The sequence below is a fragment of the Myxocyprinus asiaticus genome, chromosome 10 (assembly GCF_019703515.2).
Source record: "Myxocyprinus asiaticus isolate MX2 ecotype Aquarium Trade chromosome 10, UBuf_Myxa_2, whole genome shotgun sequence".
NCBI lineage: Eukaryota > Metazoa > Chordata > Actinopteri > Cypriniformes > Catostomidae > Myxocyprinus > Myxocyprinus asiaticus.
Genome location: NC_059353.1, coordinates 51598596 through 51619863, shown reverse-complemented (window position 1 = coordinate 51619863; position 21268 = coordinate 51598596). Strand labels below are relative to the sequence as shown.

General features: G+C 35.2%; 2 protein-coding genes across 2 annotated transcripts in view; one reads left to right on the top strand and one right to left on the bottom strand.

The window, feature by feature from the left end:
- Positions 1–21268, bottom strand: part of LOC127446978 (neuroligin-4, X-linked-like) — a 760753-nt gene that overhangs the window by 302758 nt on the left and 436727 nt on the right. The window lies entirely within an intron of this gene.
- The window catches only part of LOC127446977 (E3 ubiquitin-protein ligase SH3RF3-like), a 218324-nt gene that overhangs the window by 188607 nt on the left and 8449 nt on the right, over positions 1–21268 (top strand). The window contains exons 6-8 of the mRNA XM_051708392.1: positions 5472–5642; positions 12312–12565; positions 16307–16659. Of these exons, the coding sequence (XP_051564352.1) occupies positions 5472–5642; positions 12312–12565; positions 16307–16659 (778 nt within the window). The remainder of the gene's footprint in view (positions 1–5471; positions 5643–12311; positions 12566–16306; positions 16660–21268) is intronic.

The following is a 21268-nucleotide window of genomic DNA, read 5'->3' as shown; positions in this document are numbered from 1 at the left end:
TACTAGTCAGAATCTCATTATTACGGTAATTCCGCCATGACGTGAATGTACCAATAATATACTGAAAGATGCGCAGTTATTGGTGTGATTTGAATGCAGATAGAGTTATGAATATCTGTTTTATAAAAGTACTTGTCTATGCTACAAGCTACTAACAAAAACTTCTGTCATTATTCTTTAATAGAGCGCAGCAGTGACCGCCCACTTTTTCAGCCATCTTTGTTCTGGAAGTATTTTTCTCATTTATTTCTTCCATATTGATTTCATAAGATCCTTCATAAAAGAGTTGTGAGTCATGAATCAAACCAGCCAGCTCTGAGGTGAATCACAACAGTACAAACTTTGTTTTGAGGCAAAAAACTATTTAAAAAAATCAGATTAAAAGACAAAGATACAAGACTGTGTATTTAACGTCTTTAATGCGGGAATGAACTACAGTCCCATGATGCATTGCGAATGATGTAATTGAATTAAATATGATGGAAAAGTATAAAACTATTGATTTACAGGAATAGAAATGGTATATTTTACATTTAGTTTGAGAGTGTAGGGAGAGTGACTCGATTGCATCATTCACAGTGCATCATGGGAGTGGGCGGAGCTCTTTTGATGTGATTCTCTGATTGGTGGATCTCTGTCTTTTTTCTTTTTAAATGAAGTGGAAATTTTAAATAACACCAAGCTATAGAAAGTCTGATTTTTTTCATCAAACTGTTGATTATGTGTCCAGGAGTGTTGATTATTCATGTTTCTGAGACGTTACAGACATTACATCAGAAATTATCATAATTAATTCAGATTCAAAGTAATGTCCAGCATCATCCAATCACTGTCAACCATGTTAAAATAAAATGATACATTATAAATTCTGAATCTATGTACTGATTATCATTGTCACATGTCTGTCAAACATGTTGAGTGATCCAAACATCATCTGCAGCCTGAAACTGAACTTTTGATCAGATTTTAGGAGTGAATGCACTTAGCTGCATAGAGAGCTATAGGATGCTCCCTTGCTCCCTATTTAGTGAATGACTTAACCTCCAGTGTGCTGTCTGTCTGCACTGGTCTCAGAACAGTTTGAAATGCACCTTATTTTCATCCTAACTCCATATAAAGCCTCTGAAAGTAAAATTTTTGTGCTAAAAATGAACGGATTTATTAAAGCAGCATATCAAATGAAACTAGAGAGTCTACTCTTTACATCCAAACAGGTTTCAATGAAAAAACTTAAAGAGATTTCTTACCAGAGGTTCTTTTGTTGGTGCTGCACCCGTAGTAGCACTTACTGAATTCAACTTCATGTTGTTGTGTCACGTGACTCGGTGCGGCAGAAGTTTAACCCTTAAATGACAGTCTAGAGTCTTGTGAACAGTATTCAGTCCGTTTTTATTCATTTAAATTATGTGTTGTGTATAGCGAAGCCAAAATACAACGTCCACGCATGTGGACGCGGAATCGCACGAGGTTAAAGGTTTTTAAGTTATCGTTAATAATAATTTCATCATTGGAGAAAATGAACGGGATTTTTAATTCCAGAACCAGACTGTTGCACTCTATTGAAACACCCAAACTCAGTAAGTCTGCTTTTGAGAATATACAGTTTCCCTCCAGTAAACATGACATTGTGCTGCCGTTCATGTGTGCTCGTCTCATAAATACGACCATTCTCACTAGAACACGGCATAACACTCACTTACATTACACTTGGCTGAACCTAACCCTGGGGACTAACCCTAACCATGTAAGAAAACTTTTTGCATTTTTAGAATTAAAGAAAAAAATAACATTTACTTTATATGGGTCGTCTCTCCAAATAAGAACATCCCAAAATGTTTCAAAGGGATGTTTTGTCAACTATAGCTAAGTAGCTTATACACACAGACACAGCTTCATGTCATGTATCAGTGTGAGCATGTGACCAGACAGAAGTGTTTTTCAACTCGGCTGTGGAGACCCTGCAACCACCCCCATCACTCCCCCACAATTCCCCGCTGTTTCTATAGTTACCATACCTGTTAACCTATCAGCGGCTCCCCGGGTCAGCTTCCCAGATGTTCCTCTGACTGTTAGATTCATTGGAGGAAAAACAATCTGATGGTGGTGTTTTATTCTCTGCACTCTGTCAAGAGCGATTATCCTCCTGAGAGCCAGCAATTCATTTTTGTTTTCTGCATATCGCGGCACCGTTTTGTGGACCATTTCTGCTTTTCGCGGCACATTCGGCCCCGTTTCGTGGCCAGCCCTTCGGGAAAAGTCCCGGTTCTCCCGATGGCCAGTCCGCCCCTGCAGAGTACTACAGAGTTGTCATGAGCGTCTTTTAACAGCTTCACTTGAGTGGCCCGAAGTTAGTTACGCTGATATCATGAACTACTTTGAGTTGTTATGAGAGCCAACAACTGCACAAGTTGAGCCTGAACTCATTTATACTCCAACTTACTGTTCTTCATCTGGATTGCTCATTTTGGTAGTTTTTAACATTGTTTCTTACGGAGACTAGAACCAGAAAACAGTCCAGCGGCGATCAGCTTCATCATGGAGCCGTCCCGTGTTTGCTCACAAAAAATATGGCAGCCATGTATGTAGCAGTAGATATAGACCTCGTGCGATATATATCATAATCCACGGCCATGAAAATGCCATATAAGGAAGGCATTGTTGAAATCGAATGAAATCGTTTTTTTATGGATGAAGTGCATTCACATCGTAAAACTTTGATTTAGCAAACACAATAGCGTCTCAAAGAAAGTGAGGACTTACTGTCATCGCATGTTTTTGCTGTCATATGATGCTCTTTTGTGAACCAAACAGTTCAAGAAGTCAATAAAAGTGGTTTGACATGAGTGTAAAAAATGAGAGGAGGATGTTCACCACCATTAACCTTCTCTGGTTCAGTTCAGCGCATCGCCAGCATCATTTGTGAAACTTCTCGAGTTAATCATGATGGTAACAGTGATATACTTTCACTTCTGTAAATTACTAGAATGCCTGAAGAAGATCTTTGACCGAAACGGCAGATGATATCACAGATTTACAAGCTATTCGACAATGTGCAGGCTCTTTCTATTGTTTCCTCGTTGTATTGTGTACGCACCTGCCCGTGATGTGTTTATTTATAGGTTTAACAGCATTAGCATTGACCATACGTTATCAACTGAACGTGATTTACCGATGCCTATTAAATTATAAAACCTAATTTATAGAGCTCATATCACATATAAAGACTGTCCAACCAGTCACGTTAGAGGGCATTACTTTTTTCGAGAAAAATCAAGCACTTCTGCTGAAAAAACGATAAGCAGAGTTGAGAAAAAAATTATACTTTGAAAAAATAAATTCAAGCGGTAAAGAAAAGTTTCTAAAGTGTAGGGTATAGTTTGAAAAGAAAACAAAGCTTTTTTTCTTCTTTTTTTTTAAGGTTAATTTCACTCATTACTAGTTATTTTTTTCATTAATAATTTAATTTCACTTCTATCAAAACATACTCATGGCAGTTTGCCTGAAAGAACTCAACACGTTCAGATGTCTTACGCATGATTTACACATGGTCGGGAGCAGGTGTAAATTTTGTTCATACCAACTAACGTTTTGAAAACTTTCATGAATCAGAGAACTTACGTCAGATCTGCTTTACGAACGATTTACACAAAAATTAGTTCTGCTCGTGTTCCATGAATGAGGCCCATTATTTTAGTTTTCAAGCGCATTTATGTAAATTCTTTGTAGAGGAAAAGAAACGGCAAACGTATATAAAGAATGAATTAAACAACAAAGACAAATATAATTGTTCTGATTATACACTGGAAAAAACAACCCACTTTCTTTGAGTACATTTTTCTCAATTTTAGCATGCAATAGAAGAATATCAGGTAATGTCTACCTAATATAACTTAGATTGTAATTGCATTTTACCTTTGCAATATAGGCAAAGTTTACTTTTAAATATTGGGTAAAATCAACCTGAAAAAACTGTATTTAAAAAAGTTACTCAGAGGTCCTTAGAGGACAAAAATGTCCGCATCAAAAAACTGCCATAAATATATTATATATTAATATTATTTTCTACTTTCAATGAGTTACATCAGTCCTGATCGTAACTACCAAATATTCATTCATTTTCAGGATTTTAACCCTTTAAATGCCAGTTTGTTTACATAATGCCACTGTTGTTTTTTTATGAAAAATATTTTCCATATACTAAATACTAAGGGGAATTTATTTATTTATTTATTTATTGGATTATCACAGTCTGGGATATGTCAATGATTAGCAACAACATTGATTTTGATGCATTATTATTTTTTGTGCAGTGTCAGATTTAATCAAAATAAAAAATAAAAACTCACACTCAGTACCTTATAGGACAAAAATGTCCTCATCAAAAAATTGGCATAAAAATGTTATATATTAATATTATTTTCCACTTTCTCTGACTTCGATTTTTTAACCAACATCAGTCCTGATCATAACTACCAAATATTCATTCATTTTCAGGATTTTAACCCTTTAAATTCCAGTTTGTTTACATAATGCCAATGTTGTTTTTTTTACACACACACACACACACACACACACACACACAAATTTCTCAATACACACATACAAAACACTCTCTGACATCCATACCAACACACACACACAATTTTATCTGCATCATTTATTCAGTTGGCCTGCAGTACTCTATAATACAGCAAACAGAGAATAGGGGAAAAGCATGTATTTGCTCCATAGGCTAAACATGAGAAAAATGGCGCCATCTGGTGGAAAATATTAAAATATAAATTTTGAAGCCAGGGCTCCAGAATGAAAGCATAATATCATAGAATTCATGAGTTTATGCTTTAATGGCACTGGGATCAAATATTGCCGTTTTAATGGGTTTCAATGGGGACATTTTTGTCCTGAAGGTCCTGAGTGTAACTATTTTGTGTACATAGTGTATTATAGATGTATTATAGGAACTGAGGTTGAAATATCAAAATTAAACACCCCCAAAAATACACACCTTTAGCTAAATGTATGCCGTTGGCATTAACAGCCAAAATGATCGAAAAAACAAAAATGAAAAAGACAAAAATGTCCCGAAGGTCGCACAAGGGTTAAGTAAATATACCTAAAATTGCTAGGTAAACTGAAGATCTTATTTCCTTGAGTATATTTTAACCAATGTGTATGAATAGCAAATAACACCCCCCAAAATATTTTTTTTTTTCAGTTTAGGCTACTTTATGTAACATGAGTGCGGAGTCGGTCTGCACGTTGATAGAAACAACTTTGTGCGCATTCTCCGTCTCACTCACACATGCGCACACTCGTCTCACAGCGCGAGTCAACGGGTGTCGAATATTAATCTAAACTGCCTAACGGCATTTGGGCTTTCCAAAGTTGAGCAGCCCTGCTCTAAAACCTATTTAAAATTTAATAGAACACAATGTGAACATGCTCATGAATATTCCTCTGTTTTCCCGCAGCTATCTGGCGATGTACGCGTACAAGCCTCAGAAAGCCGATGAGCTGGAGTTGAGGAAGGGCGAGATGTACCGCGTCATGGAGAAGTGTCAGGACGGATGGTTTAAGGGAACGTCGCTTCGCTCTGGAGCGTCTGGAGTTTTCCCAGGAAACTATGTCACGCCCGTCTCCAGGTGAGAGATTTCAATACAGACAGAGATGAGAAATAAAACGCAGCCAAATGAAAAACCGATGCAACCGATTTTAATCAGCAGCACAGTTTCATCTTCTCAACTCAGTATCATTTAAAATGCACCAGCTCATTCATACTATACAGTAATTTTCAGGGACATTTTTTATATTTATGAATGCATGTTTTTTTTCTAACCACTTAAAACGAACTATCTCATCCATAATAATGTACAGTCAGCCAGTTGTTATCACAAAATAAACCCTGACAGTGTGATCGTAAAACCCTGAAGGGGTTTATTTCTCACTTATTACACAGCTAATAACCAAATAAATAAATAAATGGACATGAAATATTGATTTTAAATTGTTTCATTAGCTTAGTGTCAAGATCTCAGAGCGATACGAGAAGTAGGAAAGATGACTCACGGTCTGATAAGTCCTAACCCCCGGATGTGCGGTTGTTACTCAGAAATATCAGACCGCTAGATGGCGCCATTGACCAGTCAGAATCGAGTATTCCAGAGACTCGTGTAAGAAGAAGAGACAATTTTATTTTAAAATATGATTCATATTTGAAAAACTTTTGTCCACCAAATCAGTCAAGTGGTGCAACCAACATATAGGTAGAAATTATGTTGTCATGTGACAAAAATCATAAAACAGAGATGATCTCTTTAGACCCGCAAGACGGTGTGTGAAGATTTAAAAATAAATCATTATTTTGTCATGTCATATTTTTATGAAAAGGCACATTTTGTTCAGGTCATTTGGTGCAACCATGAGAAACCTTCTTGACATTCTTGACTTAAAAATTCATGATATTTTTAAAAAATATTTTTCACCTTGAAGCACATGTTTGAAAACTTCTTTTAAATGAATGATTAAGTTTTGTTCAGTCTCATGTATTCAAGGTGCAAGAAAACTATTTTAATACCTTTTACCTGATGGTTACACCACATGACATTTTTAAAGTCATTAAATAAACTGAATCAGTTGTCTTGTCCCTAAAATTGCACATTATGCAGTGGAGAGTGTTTTATATGAACTGCAGCAGTGCTCATTGCATCATATCATTAATAAGCTGAACAAACTTTCAATGTACGAATCAAACTCATTCAAACTGCAGACCGTTTCTTTCCCATGCTTCATTTTTTATTATATCCATGTATGTTGTTGCAAACAAATAGAACAGTGAAATCGCTCCCAGAAACATCATAACGCTGCTCCGTCTAGTCTGCACTCGACTACATTATCTCAAAGGAGACGGATGACGTGAGCTCCACTGATACAGTCTTCACTCCTATTGGTTGTCGCTCCCAAAAGTCGCTACTCATTTGCATAAGGTTTTTTTTATTTTCTTTTTTATCCCCTTTTCTCCCACTTTGGAATGCTCAATTCCCACTACTTAGTAGGTCCTCGTGGTGGCGCGGTTACTCAATCTGGGTGGTGGAGGACAAGTCTCAGTTGCCTCCGCTTCTGAGACCGTCAATCCGTGCATCTTATCACGTGACTCGTTGTGCATGACACCGCGGAGACTCACAGCATGTGGAGGCTCATGCTACTCTCCACAATCCACACACAACTTACCACACGCCCCATTGAGAGCGAGAACCACTAATCACGACCACGAGGAGGTTACCCCATGTGACTCTACCCTCCCTAGCAACCGGGCCAATTTGGTTGCTTTGGAGACCTGACTGGAATCACTCAGCACACCCTGAATTCGAACTCGCAACTCCAGATGTGATAGTCAGCATCAATACTCGCTGAGATACCCAGCCCCCCACATTTGCATAAAGTTAAACATTTGCATGTCGCTCGCCACGCCCACTTCTAGTCGCCAGATGGGGTGTACAGGCCTAAAGAATTAAATCAACATGAATTCATATTTTATGCCATGAAACCGTCATTTAAGATAACAGTCAATCCCTCACAACAGTTGTTCTTTATTTCCATTCGGTTCATTTTCATGCCATTTTCTAAATAATCAAGTTTCATTATAAAATAATCATAATTAAGTGTTTGAGTTTGACCAAAGCATATATCTGAAAATCTGCTGTTACCCTTTATAAAAATACTTCCTAATTTTACAACACAAACTATTATAGTAGTATTTATAATGTATGATATTATTCTATCTTTTATTTAATAAAGTCAGAGCTGTAAAATGATGTGGCACTTTCACCTGAACTGCGGCACACAATCAAAAGCTAGTGCAAAAATATGTATGAGATGCATGTTTTCACTTGTGCGACTCGTACAGTATTAAACCTCAAGAGTGCATCTAGAATGCATTCACATTAAAAGCACAACCAAATTGAATCGACCTAAATCGCAAATAGTAATAGGAAAATGCTTTTTCGCAGGTTTCCACAGTGCACACTGATTCTCATCGGCAGCTGAAGTCGTAAATCAGGTCAGCGGCGTGCAGGTGCGTTTTAAATGCACGCCCTTTAATGATGAGAGTTGAGAAGGTGAAATTGCTCTGCCGCCACACTGATGAGAATATATAGGTGACGCATTCTAGCTGCAGGGCTGCAGAGTGATCGTCATGCTGCTGTGATTCAGGAGTGATAGTCAGAAGATATTCAGTGTTTACTGCAGACCACACGTCTGTGAATGTGTCTGTAAGGATTGGGAATCGTTAGGAATTTAACGATTCTGGTTCCTTAGTGGCTCCATTAACGATTCTTTGAGTATCTTTGCAAAAGAAATATGCCCTCAGCAAGTCAGACATGACGAAATAGAGTCATTCGTTTGGGAATCAGATTACACTGGTCGCTCTATATGTTATACGCTGTAGATTCAAAAGAACCGGATCATAAGAGTCATTTGTTTGGGAATCAGACTACACTGGTCGCTCAATATGTCATACGCTGTAGATTCAAAAGAACCGGATCATAAGAGTCATTCATTCGGGAATCAGACTACACTGGTCGCTCTATATGTTATACGCTGTAGATTCAAAAGAACCGGATCATAAGAGTCATTTGTTTGGGAATCAGACTACACTGGTCGCTCAATATGTCATACGCTGTAGATTCAAAAGAACCGGATCATAAGAGTCATTCATTCGGGAATCAGACAACACTGGTTGCTCTATATGTTATACACTGTAGATTCAAAAGAACCGGATCATAAGAGTCATTCATTCGGGAATCAGACTACACTGGTCGCTCTATATGTTATACGCTGTAGATTCAAAAGAACCGGATCATAAGAGTCATTTGTTTGGGAATCAGACTACACTGGTCGCTCAATATGTCATACGCTGTAGATTCAAAAGAACCGGATCATAAGAGTCATTCATTCGGGAATCAGACAACACTGGTTGCTCTATATGTTATACACTGTAGATTCAAAAGAACCGGATCATAAGAGTCATTTGTTTGGGAATCAGACTACACTGGTCGCTCTGTATATTATACGCTGTAGATTCAAAAGAACCGGATCATAAGAGTCATTTATTTGGGAATCAGACTACACTGGTCGCTCAATATGTCATACGCTGTAGATTCAAAAGAACCGGATCATAAGAGTCATTCATTTGGGAATCAGACTACACTGGTCGCTCTGTATGTTATACGCTGTAGATTCAAAAGAACCAGATCATAAGAGTCATTCATTCGGGAATCAGACAACACTGGTTGCTCTATATGTTATACACTGTAGATTCAAAAGAACCGGATCATAAGAGTCATTTGTTTGGGAATCAGACTACACTGGTCGCTCTGTATATTATACGCTGTAGATTCAAAAGAACCGGATCATAAGAGTCATTTATTTGGGAATCAGACTACACTGGTCGCTCAATATGTCATACGCTGTAGATTCAAAAGAACCGGATCATAAGAGTCATTCATTTGGGAATCAGACTACACTGGTCGCTCTGTATGTTATACGCTGTAGATTCAAAAGAACCGGATCATAAGAGTCATTCATTCGGGAATCAGACTACACTGGTCGCTCTGTATGTTATACGCTGTAGATTCAAAAGAACCTGATCATAAGAGTCATTCATTCGGGAATCAGACTACACTGGTCGCTCTATATGTTATACACTGTAGATTCAAAAGAACCGGATCATAAGAGTCATTCATTCGGGAATCAGACAACACTGGTTGCTCTATATGTTATACACTGTAGATTCAAAAGAACCGGATCATAAGAGTCATTTGTTTGGGAATCAGACTACACTGGTCGCTCTGTATATTATACGCTGTAGATTCAAAAGAACCGGATCATAAGAGTCATTTATTTGGGAATCAGACTACACTGGTCGCTCAATATGTCATACGCTGTAGATTCAAAAGAACCGGATCATAAGAGTCATTCATTTGGGAATCAGACTACACTGGTCGCTCTATATGTCATACGCTGTAGATTCAAAAGAACCGGATCATAAGAGTCATTTATTTGGGAATCAGACTACACTGGTCGCTCTGTATGTTATACGCTGTAGATTCAAAAGAACCGGATCATAAGAGTCATTCATTCGGGAATCAGACTACACTGGTCGCTCTGTATGTTATACGCTGTAGATTCAAAAGAACCTGATCATAAGAGTCATTCATTCGGGAATCAGACTACACTGGTCGCTCTGTATATTATACGCTGTAGATTCAAAAGAACCGGATCATAAGAGTCATTTGTTTGGGAATCAGACTACACTGGTCGCTCTGTATATTATACGCTGTAGATTCAAAAGAACCGGATCATAAGAGTCATTTGTTTGGGAATCAGACTACACTGGTCGCTCTGTATGTTATACGCTGTAGATTCAAAAGAACCGGATCATAAGAGTCATTCATTTGGGAATCAGACTACACTGGTCGCTCTGTATGTTATACGCTGTAGATTCAAAAGAACCGGATCATAAGAGTCATTCATTTGGGAATCAGACAACACTGGTCGCTCTGTATGTTATACGCTGTAGATTCAAAAGAACCGGATCATAAGAGTCATTCATTTGGGAATCAGACTACACTGGTCGCTCTGTATGTTATACGCTGTAGATTCAAAAGAACCGGATCATAAGAGTCATTCATTTGGGAATCAGACAACACTGGTCGCTCTGTATGTTATACGCTGTAGATTCAAAAGAACCGGATCATAAGAGTCATTCATTCTGGAATCAGACAACACTGGTCGCTCTGTATGTTATACACTGTAGATTCAAAAGAACCGGATCATAAGAGTCATTCATTCGGGAATCAGACTACACTGGTTGCTCTATATGTCATACGCTGTAGATTCAAAAGAACCAACTAGAAGAATCATTCGTTCAGGAATCGGACTACACTGGTCACACTGTGTTTTTTGCACAGCTTCCAGTATTTTGTTTTTTAAAGTGGAACCAGTTCCAAATAAGAACCGTATCTTGGCTCCCAACCCTTGTGATGTACAAAAACACTAGGGAACAAGTGGCTGTGCATTACAGTGATTTTACCATGGGTAAAGAATATTCTTAGGCACAATGTGAAGTGACCCTGAGTGGCACATTGCTTTTATAAAACTGCAGTAACAGCTATATGATAAGCCAATGTTCAGTAAATAGTTCATGTGGATTAATAATATTAATTCTGCCAAGTAATGTATAACTGAACTGTCTACACTAGAAGCGGCAGATGGGATTTGTATTAATTAAATATACACACACACAGTTGTTGCAATACTAACATTAAATGTGAAATTATTTTGCTATACTAAAATAGTCCATTGAAAGTAAATCTGTAGGGTTAGGGTTAGGTAAGTAAAGATTATGAGATTATGTTTTTCAGTGTCATCACATGTTTGATGATTCTTTGCCTCCTGGTGTTTCAGAACACCTGAAATATATAAATAATCTGTGATTTTCTGAGCTTTAAATTTCCCAGTATAATTTTAGATGAGCGAGTCTCAGCTGTGGAACGCTCTGGAAACTGTCATTGGCAGTGCTCTGATTCCAGGAACGTTTTGGAAATGTGCAAACACACTCGGCTGAAGATAATGAGTGTTAGACGAGGTGCGGTTCCTCCAGAGAGTGTTTGCGTGTTTAGAGACAGGTGGGGTTGTGTTAGTGTCTGTAAACACATTAAAGCTCTGAGATGCAGGGATGCATTGTCTCTCAGGTGGAGTCTGCATGAGGTGGGTTTGGGTAAAAATGTGATGTGTTTCATTTAGAGCGGATGAGTGTAATTTCAGCTTCTGTGTGACAAGCACAGCTAGAGATGATGTGAGGAATTCAGCGCTTTAAACACTCGTCCCTCCTCTTTCTTTGAAGGCTGCCATGTTTATCAGCTCCACTGTGCTTGATACTGCACAGAACTCTCAATTAAAATCTGTTATTTAGGCCAAGGAAACGTGTGTCCTTATGCTTTAAAATGTTAGACACAGTAAGTGCAGTAAGGGGCTGTTCACACAATATAAGTGTTTCCAGTTCTGTGTAGTTCTGCATGCGCAGATTCCTTCTGTATGTAACTCTTCTCTCTTGATTGCAGTCGATGCGAATCTAAAGGCTGTTAGATATAATGTGGCGCGGTCAATAAATAGTCTCTGGTGTGTGTCCCGTCTGGAGTGGTACTTTTAAATATGGCTCTTATGTGGTTTCTCAACACAGCTTACAATTGCATTACCGTGCAGAGCATGTCAATGATGCAGATGTGTCTGTGTGTTTTATGAATGTGTCTCAGCAGGGCTCCGTTTGCAGTCGGGCAGACGCGTGCATGTCTTTCAGGAGCGGCTCAGGCGTCTAAGGTGAACTCTGGATCTCCGGGCTCCACGGGGCCCTCGAGTCCCGTTTTGTTGGCATCTGCATCTCGATCCAGCACGCCGCTGCCCAGCCCGTCCTCACCGCAGCTGCAGCATGCAGCCGTCCACCTGAAGAACTGTCTGCGCCTGTCCAGTCAGCAAACTGTCAATCAAGCACGCTCCGCCATGCAGTTAGGTGAGTCACAGACAACTGAAAACTAAACTCGGTGTTCCCGCGGGACCTTATAAAGTCATGTTATAAAAATGTTCAGTTTTCTAAGTTTAAGGCCATAAAAATCTTAATTATCATTTAAAGAGGTATTAAATTTGGGGACAAAAAGACTGGCCTAATGTGAATATTAAAATGCAAAAGTCTGAGATTTAATTGAATATATTGTCTGCGTGCACTGCATGCTTCAAAGTGAAAACGCTGCAGAATTGAACAATAAGCAATCACTAATCTACTGTTGATGAATTACTGCATATATTTGTTATATGATAGTGTTTCCTTCATAGTGTTTATATTGTTATATGTTGTAGATAATTAAAAAAATAAGAGTCCCTTGTGTCTTTTGGGCTTCTTTAGTTAAAAGTCCCTTGTTATGCACAAAGTCTTTTTTTATTGTTATTTTGGTTGCACAATAAACTGCATGAAGGATTTCTTTCAGATTGGTTGCTTGTGGCAAGACCGTACCCATGTCTTGAACATTGGGGGGGTGGGACAAACCATTTGGTGGGGGGGGGGGTCGCAGGTGTTGAGGTCACAAATATAATGGTCCTCTTTGGTCCATTAATATAGTAAAGGTGCTGAATGCAATAATTTTCTGAATAAAGGCTTGAAATGCGATAAAGGCCCACAATTTGATAATTTTTGTTTTTAAAAGACACATGTAATTTTTAAGTTCACACAGTACAAGACAAACACTGAGTCTGCATTGCTAGAAATTCACCAGTCATCTTTCGTCTCTTTTTTGTGCTGTCTCAAAGAAAAGACGAATAGAATTTGAATTTCTTTTCATGTATCTGTAAAATGACATGACTGTGTCAGCTGGCTAGCAAAAAGAAAATACACTAAATTACTTACTGCCCTCAAGTTATGCCCAGAAAGCTTTGAGTATAGTGCACTTGTCATATGGATGACTGTTATGATGTCTTTATACTGAACCTTTAATAACGATTTATAGTATGAATGGGATTTTTACTTCTGGAACCAGATTGTTGACTCTATAGTTGTGATTGATGTGTAAATGTGAGCAGTTCTGTGTTGACGTTTCGGTTTGCTGATGTCAGAAGTAATTCAGATCGAGTTATTTTTGCAGTTTAGTTTCAATAAATGCAGGAAGTTTTTAATTGTATAGGTTATGGTATGTTTTCATAGTACGATTCACTTTTTTTCTACAGAGATAAAAAGAAATGTGATTCCTCATGATATGAGCCCTTAATGAGTTTATTTGAGAATGATGGAAATATTATAGTTATTATTATATTGCTGATTTAAATGCCTGTGAGATTTTGTCTGAGACGTGTTTTGCAGAGTTGTCATGTTTTTTATTGGTTGTATACGTATACATTAATATCTCAGATTGCACACAGTTGTGTTCAACTCTTTTATAAGTGTGTGTCAGCGTTGTGGCAATGAGGCGTGTTAATGTGACGTGCTCTGTAATCTATTACAGACAGATTGGCAGCGACGGTGTGTTGGTGAAAGACATATTAGCCTGGTAAAAGAGCTTGTTAAAGCATTTTACAGCTCAGATGCGATGTCTGTTGTAATGAATGCCTAGCCGCCCTGCGCTGCCAGTAATTGCTGGGTTGCATTCTCGTCAGTTCTTGAACTTTGAAGAACAGCGCAAAGCTCATTGAGCAGTGAGATTGTCCAGCCGAACGCTCAGCCAGTGTTGAAATGAAGGACACAATCTCAGAAGTTATGATGGTTACTGATATGGGCTCTTCAGTAGTTTGTTTTTATCATATGATCTGTGTTTCAACATGGTAGTAGTACCTGGGCTGACAAAGCTATAGTTCACCCCAAAATAAACATTCTGTCATCATTTACTCACCCTCATGTCATTCCAAACCTGTTTGACTTTCTTTATCAGTGGAACACAAAGGGAGAAACAGTTGCACGTCAAGATGCATGTTACTAGGTTTGACATCAATGAAACCATAATTGAATTCCCCACACCAACTTTAAATATCTGTACGTGCAAATTAAATTCAAAAGCTATGTTGGAGGTAAAGACTATCCTATGACTTCAGAAGACTTGGAATATAGCGAGCTGAATGGACTTCTTTAATGATACTTTCATAGTGTTTGTCATTTGGATCTTGACAGATGCAGTCACTATAAACTTGTATGAAAAAGAGAAGGATTTGTGTTTTCAGCATTGATTGGACAGTCGGAAGAGATTTTGCAGAAACCGATAACTAAAGTGGTGGAAGAAAGCCGATAACCAATTAATTGGACGATCGTTATTAAAATCAATATATTGCATGTGTTAAAAAATGTTCTTAGTCTTTCCTTACTGTGACAGGCACAGACATACATAGAGGCAACAAGAGTCCAAATACATTGAAATCCCAGATGCAGTTTATTGTGCAACTAAAATCCCATTTATAACCAGGAAACCCCCCCGATAATATTTGGTGCATAATGAGGGACTTTTAACGATAAACAAGCCCGAAATACAGCGGGGACTCTTGTTTTGAAGTATTACAATATAAACACTATAAAGTAAACATTGTCATGGAGCAAATATGAGCAGTAATTTATAAAAAGTAGATCATCAGCGATCACTTATCATAAAATATCTGGTACACTGATTTTTTAAAATCTTTTTCTAAGGCCGCCGTAAGTCAAAATAAAAAAAAACTCAAGTAATTTTATATATGTAGCTTATATATTCACCAGGTGACGTTGGTGTTGCTTATATGCAGTGTTTTTTCTTATAACTTCACGAATATCACATATCATTACTTAGAGGAGGTGATTATTTTTCAAACGAGCCCACACACAAGATAATCAGATGCATTGATCATTAGATAATCCACATGAAGCACAATGTTACATATGACCACCAGGAGATGGCGCCAAATACATGACACAGACTCAATGATGACTCAAATGACACAGAATGAAACTCATTCTGTGAAATCTCATTACTAAAATCATGTCTGCATGCTATACAAACCTTTAGTCATTATTGTGTTTGCATGTGTAATTAGTTCTTATGTACAATTATTATGTTTTACTTGTTTGGAGACGTTTTTGGACACTATGATAAATTATATTTGTAATGCTATAACTTTTGATTGCTTTGTCGTATAAACACAACATTTTTCTCAGATACAGTTGACATGATTGAGAACAAAACAAAAGCAGTTTTCCTGAGTCACCTTATTTACACCCAGAGATATATCATGTCAAATCAGATTATAAGCCTTTAATTTTGGGTATGCCACTGAAACAGGAAATCTTTAAATACCTTCAGAGATTAAAGGGTTAAAGTGATGAATATATATCAATATATGGATGAATATTGTTAATTATGATGGATATACTGTATATGGTAAATCCTCACTCGGTGTCAGTGATTTTGTGGTCATACTCTAGAACCCTTCAACGCTGCCTGCAGGTAAAAACGATCTGCTAACCATTTTTGCTGAAAACTAATACAAAACAGCTATCGCCACTGATTACTGCAAAAATATATATATATATATATATATATATATAAATATATAAAATAATGACATCTATATGATATGTTCTCTACTATAGTGTAAACAGATGAATCTCTGATGTATTTCTATCAAGTTCAAAATAGTTTTTCAGTTTCTCAACATGGACTGATGGAACAGAAACAAAAGTGAGATTGTTTCTCTACCAGTAAATAAAGAAGTGTGTGATAATAAACTGTCTGTCTCTGTGTTTCAGTTCACAGTCCTCCGGCGAGCAGCAGCCCTGAACGCCCCACCGCATCCATCACGCCCCTCAGACCGCACGCCAGTCCCTCGCGCTCCCCGGGCCCCGCGGCAGGACGGCCCCTCTCGATGGTGGCGGTTCCTCAGACACATTCTTCCCTGCAGTCTGGGTCACTTTCTCCAGCGTCAGTACGGGCACTCATACCGCTCAGCTCCGCCGCGGCTGCCATCACCCCGCCGAATGTCACCGCAGCTCATTTGAATGGAGGAGACCCGTCCGTCTGCCCGCTGCAGCCCTCCTCACCTGCACATGCGCAGGGTGCAGTCGCAAGCCTCCCTAAACTCGACGAAAAGAAGGTAGAAAAGGTGAGTGTTTTGATATTGTAACTGCAGAAACTGAGACCATTAGTGACGGTGCTTGATTCATTTGATTCGTTCAGGCAGTTCATTTCAACGGTTAAAAAAAATGGATTTGCTGATTCATATGGGTCATCAGTCAGTCTCTGTTCCCCCTCTGTCATTTTACATTTATTATTTCTATGTAGTGTAAATTCTGTGTCAGATAAATACTCCTTTTTTTATAATATATTCTGATAATTTTATATATTGTAATATATAATATATTTAATATATTCAATAATAATTTATTTATTTAATTAAAATAAATTAAAATAAAATGCATTTTAATTTATATTTTAATTTAACATAATTTATTTAATTATTTAGTATAATAATTTATGAATAATACTTATTATAATTATTATGTAATGAATTAATGTCCCATTAAATATCTTCAGTGTGGTTACATGTGATTTACAGTGAGCTCTGAAATTTGAAATTTATTTTGAGCAGCATTTATTTATTTTTTATCTCTATGAGAGCATATTTGTTTTCTTTCCATAAAACAACACACTGCTTTTCATCCATTTATGTAAAGTTCTTAAGTTGAATCAATTAAATGAATTACATTTTCAATCTGAACCACTATGCCTGTTAAATATAAAATCAAATCAACATCAAAAACAAAGGTATAGTAAATAATGCACAAGATATCATAACCGTATGTTCCTACATTTGAAGCTGCTGTAAGTTTTGAGCACATATTCGATGCACTGTTTCAGCAGAGGTACTAGACCAAAAGAAAACACATCAATAGATTATTAGAGGCTTAGAATAGAATTCTATGGAATATTGAAGTGTTTGATAACAGATAAAACAACAGAGGAGTTCACTGTGGGGTATTTAGTCCTGTGTAACGTCCGTTACATTGTGTCGGGCCATATTACAGCGTGATTCAGTTTGTGTCACTGACGCTGTTTTCATCGTCTCGATCACACAGTCACGTCTCTGTCGCGTGTTTTGACGGTTGGTGCCAGACACATTAAACACTGTGATACAGATGCAGATATGAACAATTATTAACAACATGTGATTGCAGAAATCTAATGATTATGATCATTACTACAGTGACATTGTGCAATCAATGCATTAAATTGAGTATAATATTAATATAACAAAACATTTTCATGGGTAGTTGATAAAAACTGTAACATAGATATGAAACTTTTTGAAAATGTTTATATGAGTGAAAGTGTCTGGGTATTTATATGAACTGTGTAGAGATGCAACAATGTATCGGCCAATCATCGGAACTGGCTGATAAAATCAATTATCTTTTCAAAACCGGGGCCGATTATTTCTGTTAATGTGAGTGTTTGTTTATAACTGAGACCTGTTATATGTATATTATTTATAATATATCAATGTATATATATATATATATATATATATATATATATATATATATATACTGCATTTAAAAAAAATATATTTTTATAATATGTTTTGTTTATATTTTATTATTTTTTTATTATTTAAAATATTTTTTTTTTCTGATTGAACAGAAAAATCAAAACATTTTTGTAAGGCGGCCTTTTATTGCCATTGTAGCTTATTTATAAATATATTTGACTATTTTTATTTTTATATATTAAAAATTATATGTTTTTATTTATATTTTGTGTTAATATACATGTAAATATATTTTATTATTATATTATATATTTTAGCCAATTGTCCGGGCCGGTTATTTCCTGTCAAAAGAGAGAGGAAAAATGCACTGGACAATTAGCCTACAACTCGTGCTGTGTGTGAAAGAAAATACCTCTTGTGTGAAATGAGTTTGAATTGGGTGACAATGACAGCAGAGTTGCAATTTATAAACTTTGCACTACTAGAATTTTTTTTTTCGATTGACCAGGAAAATAATATATATATATATATATATATATATATATATATATATATATATATATATATATATATATATATATATTAAATAAATGTAATAAATATTTTTTATTAATATATATATATATATATATATATTAAATAAATGTAATAAATATTTTTTATTATATATATATATATATATATATATATATATATATATATATATATATATATATATATATATATATATGTATATATACACTACCAGTCAAACGTTTTGAAACACTTGACTGAAATGTTTCTCATGATCTTAAAAATCTTTTGATCTGAAGGCGTATGATTAAATGTTTGAAATTAGTTTTGTAGACAAAAATATAATTGGGCCACCATATTAATTTATTTCATTATAAAACTAAAATTTAATAAAAAAAAAAGTTTTTGAAATTGATGACTTGGACCAAATAATAAAGAAAAGCAGCCAATAAGTGCCCAACATAGATGGGAACTCCTTCAATACTGTTTAAAAAGCATCCCAGGGTGATACCTCAAGAAGTTGGTTGAGAAAATGTCAAGAGTACATGTCTGCAAATTCTAGACAAAGGGTGACTACTTTGAAGATGCTCAAATATAACACAGTTTTGATTTATTTTGGATTTTGTTTAGTCACAACATAATTCCCAAAGTTCCATTTATGTTATTCCATAGTTTTAATGACTTTACTATTATTCTAAAATGTGAAAAAAAATTATAATAAAGAATGAGTGTTTCAAAACTTTTGACTGGTATTGTATATATATATATAATTTTTTTTGATTGACCAGAATATATATATATATATTTATTTTCTGAAAAAAATAATAATAATAATAATATATATATATATAATGTTTTTTTTATATTATTTTTTTTATTATATATATATATATATATATATATATATATATATATATATATATATATATATATATATATATATAATTTTTGTTTTTATTTTATTTCTTATTTATTTATTTTATTTATATTATCTCTCACTGTGGCAGGTGTAACAAAGTGTATTTTGGACTCAATATTAAGATGTATTTGTTGTGTTTGAGTCAGTGAGATTATGTGAGGAGTACGAGTGTGTTTGTAGGTGTTGTTGATTTAAGCAGCTTCTCTCTGAACCTCAGTCTTACAGATGTCTGCAATTTTATTATGCACTGTTAATTGGCTCAGAGTCACACACACACACACACACACACAGTCGAAAATTAAATGACGGTACAGAAAAGACAGGTTGAACGGGGTTATCACTGTAAACGTTGCTTTCGCTCACAGCAGGACTGTTTGATTTTGATTAGATTTTTTTATTTTGCATGATTTAAAAAGTATAAAAAAAGTTTAAAAGTGGATATAAAATGAAATAGCAAAGATAACAATTTATATACAGTGCAGGGAGAGGCAGAAATACCTGTAAATGTATTTAATGTTAAAATCTCATCATGTTAATAGAGAACACAAAATTAACATACAGAAAATAATATGACTATATCACAATGATGACAAAATAAATATAACAGAATATGTACCATAACAGCAACAATAAATACAAATATATCAATATATAAACAAAAAATAAGTAAATAACATGCATATGTGTATATGTCTGTATATATATGTGCATGTGTATGCATGCATATGTTCATAGTGTGTGTGTGCGCGCATACCTGCGTGCAGTCTTCAATAAAATGTGTGTGCGTATGTATGTGTATGAGCATGTATGAGTGCCTATAAAGGAGATATAGAATACACCTGTAATGACTCCTGAACAATAGTAATATTACATGTCACTATGAATGAATGAATGAAACATGAATGTATGGCCTGTTTTCACAGACATAGAAAAAATGTGAGCAAGTGTGTGCAGTATTGACTGTTTCACCTGTCTGACAAGGAATGCTGAAATATTGTCATGACCAGCTGAAGATGTTTTTAGTTCATCAATTATATCACTTATTTCTTGGATATCAGGGGGCTCAAAAGTAGAGATAAGTGGAACATTTCTTGGTTTATAATCCAATATATTATCATGACAAGCAGAAATTTTGTGCACTAATTCATAACCAATTTTAACAAAAAATGCATTCAATTTTTTAGCTATATATATCATATGGATTATTTTGAGAATTTTCCCCTTTCCATGAATTACTGGCAAGCATATCTTTAAATTTAGAAATATTTGACTTGCTCATAATTCTTTTGTACATTATTTTTTTGATATGTTTGACTGTACTAACCTTAATTAAAGAATAGTGGAATATGGGAAAATGATGTGATAAGTCTAAATACAATATATATTTATATATATATATATATATATATATATATATATATATATATATATATATATATATATATTTATATATATATATATATATATATATATATATATATATATATATATATATTTTAGAAAAATTTGGTTTGTTGTTATTTTAATTTTATTATATATTAAAAATATTATATTTTATTTATATAAATATTTTTTATTATTGTTAACTTTTATTATTTGTATTATATTACTTTAAAAAACAAAATCTTGGTTGACCAGGAAAGGCAAATTTTTGTACCTTGTATAAAAATATTTTTATTATTTATTCATGTGTTACAAATATTGTATATTTTTATGTTTATTTTTTATTCATTTAAAACTATTTATTATGATATTATATTTTATTATTTTTATTATATTATTTAAAAAAAT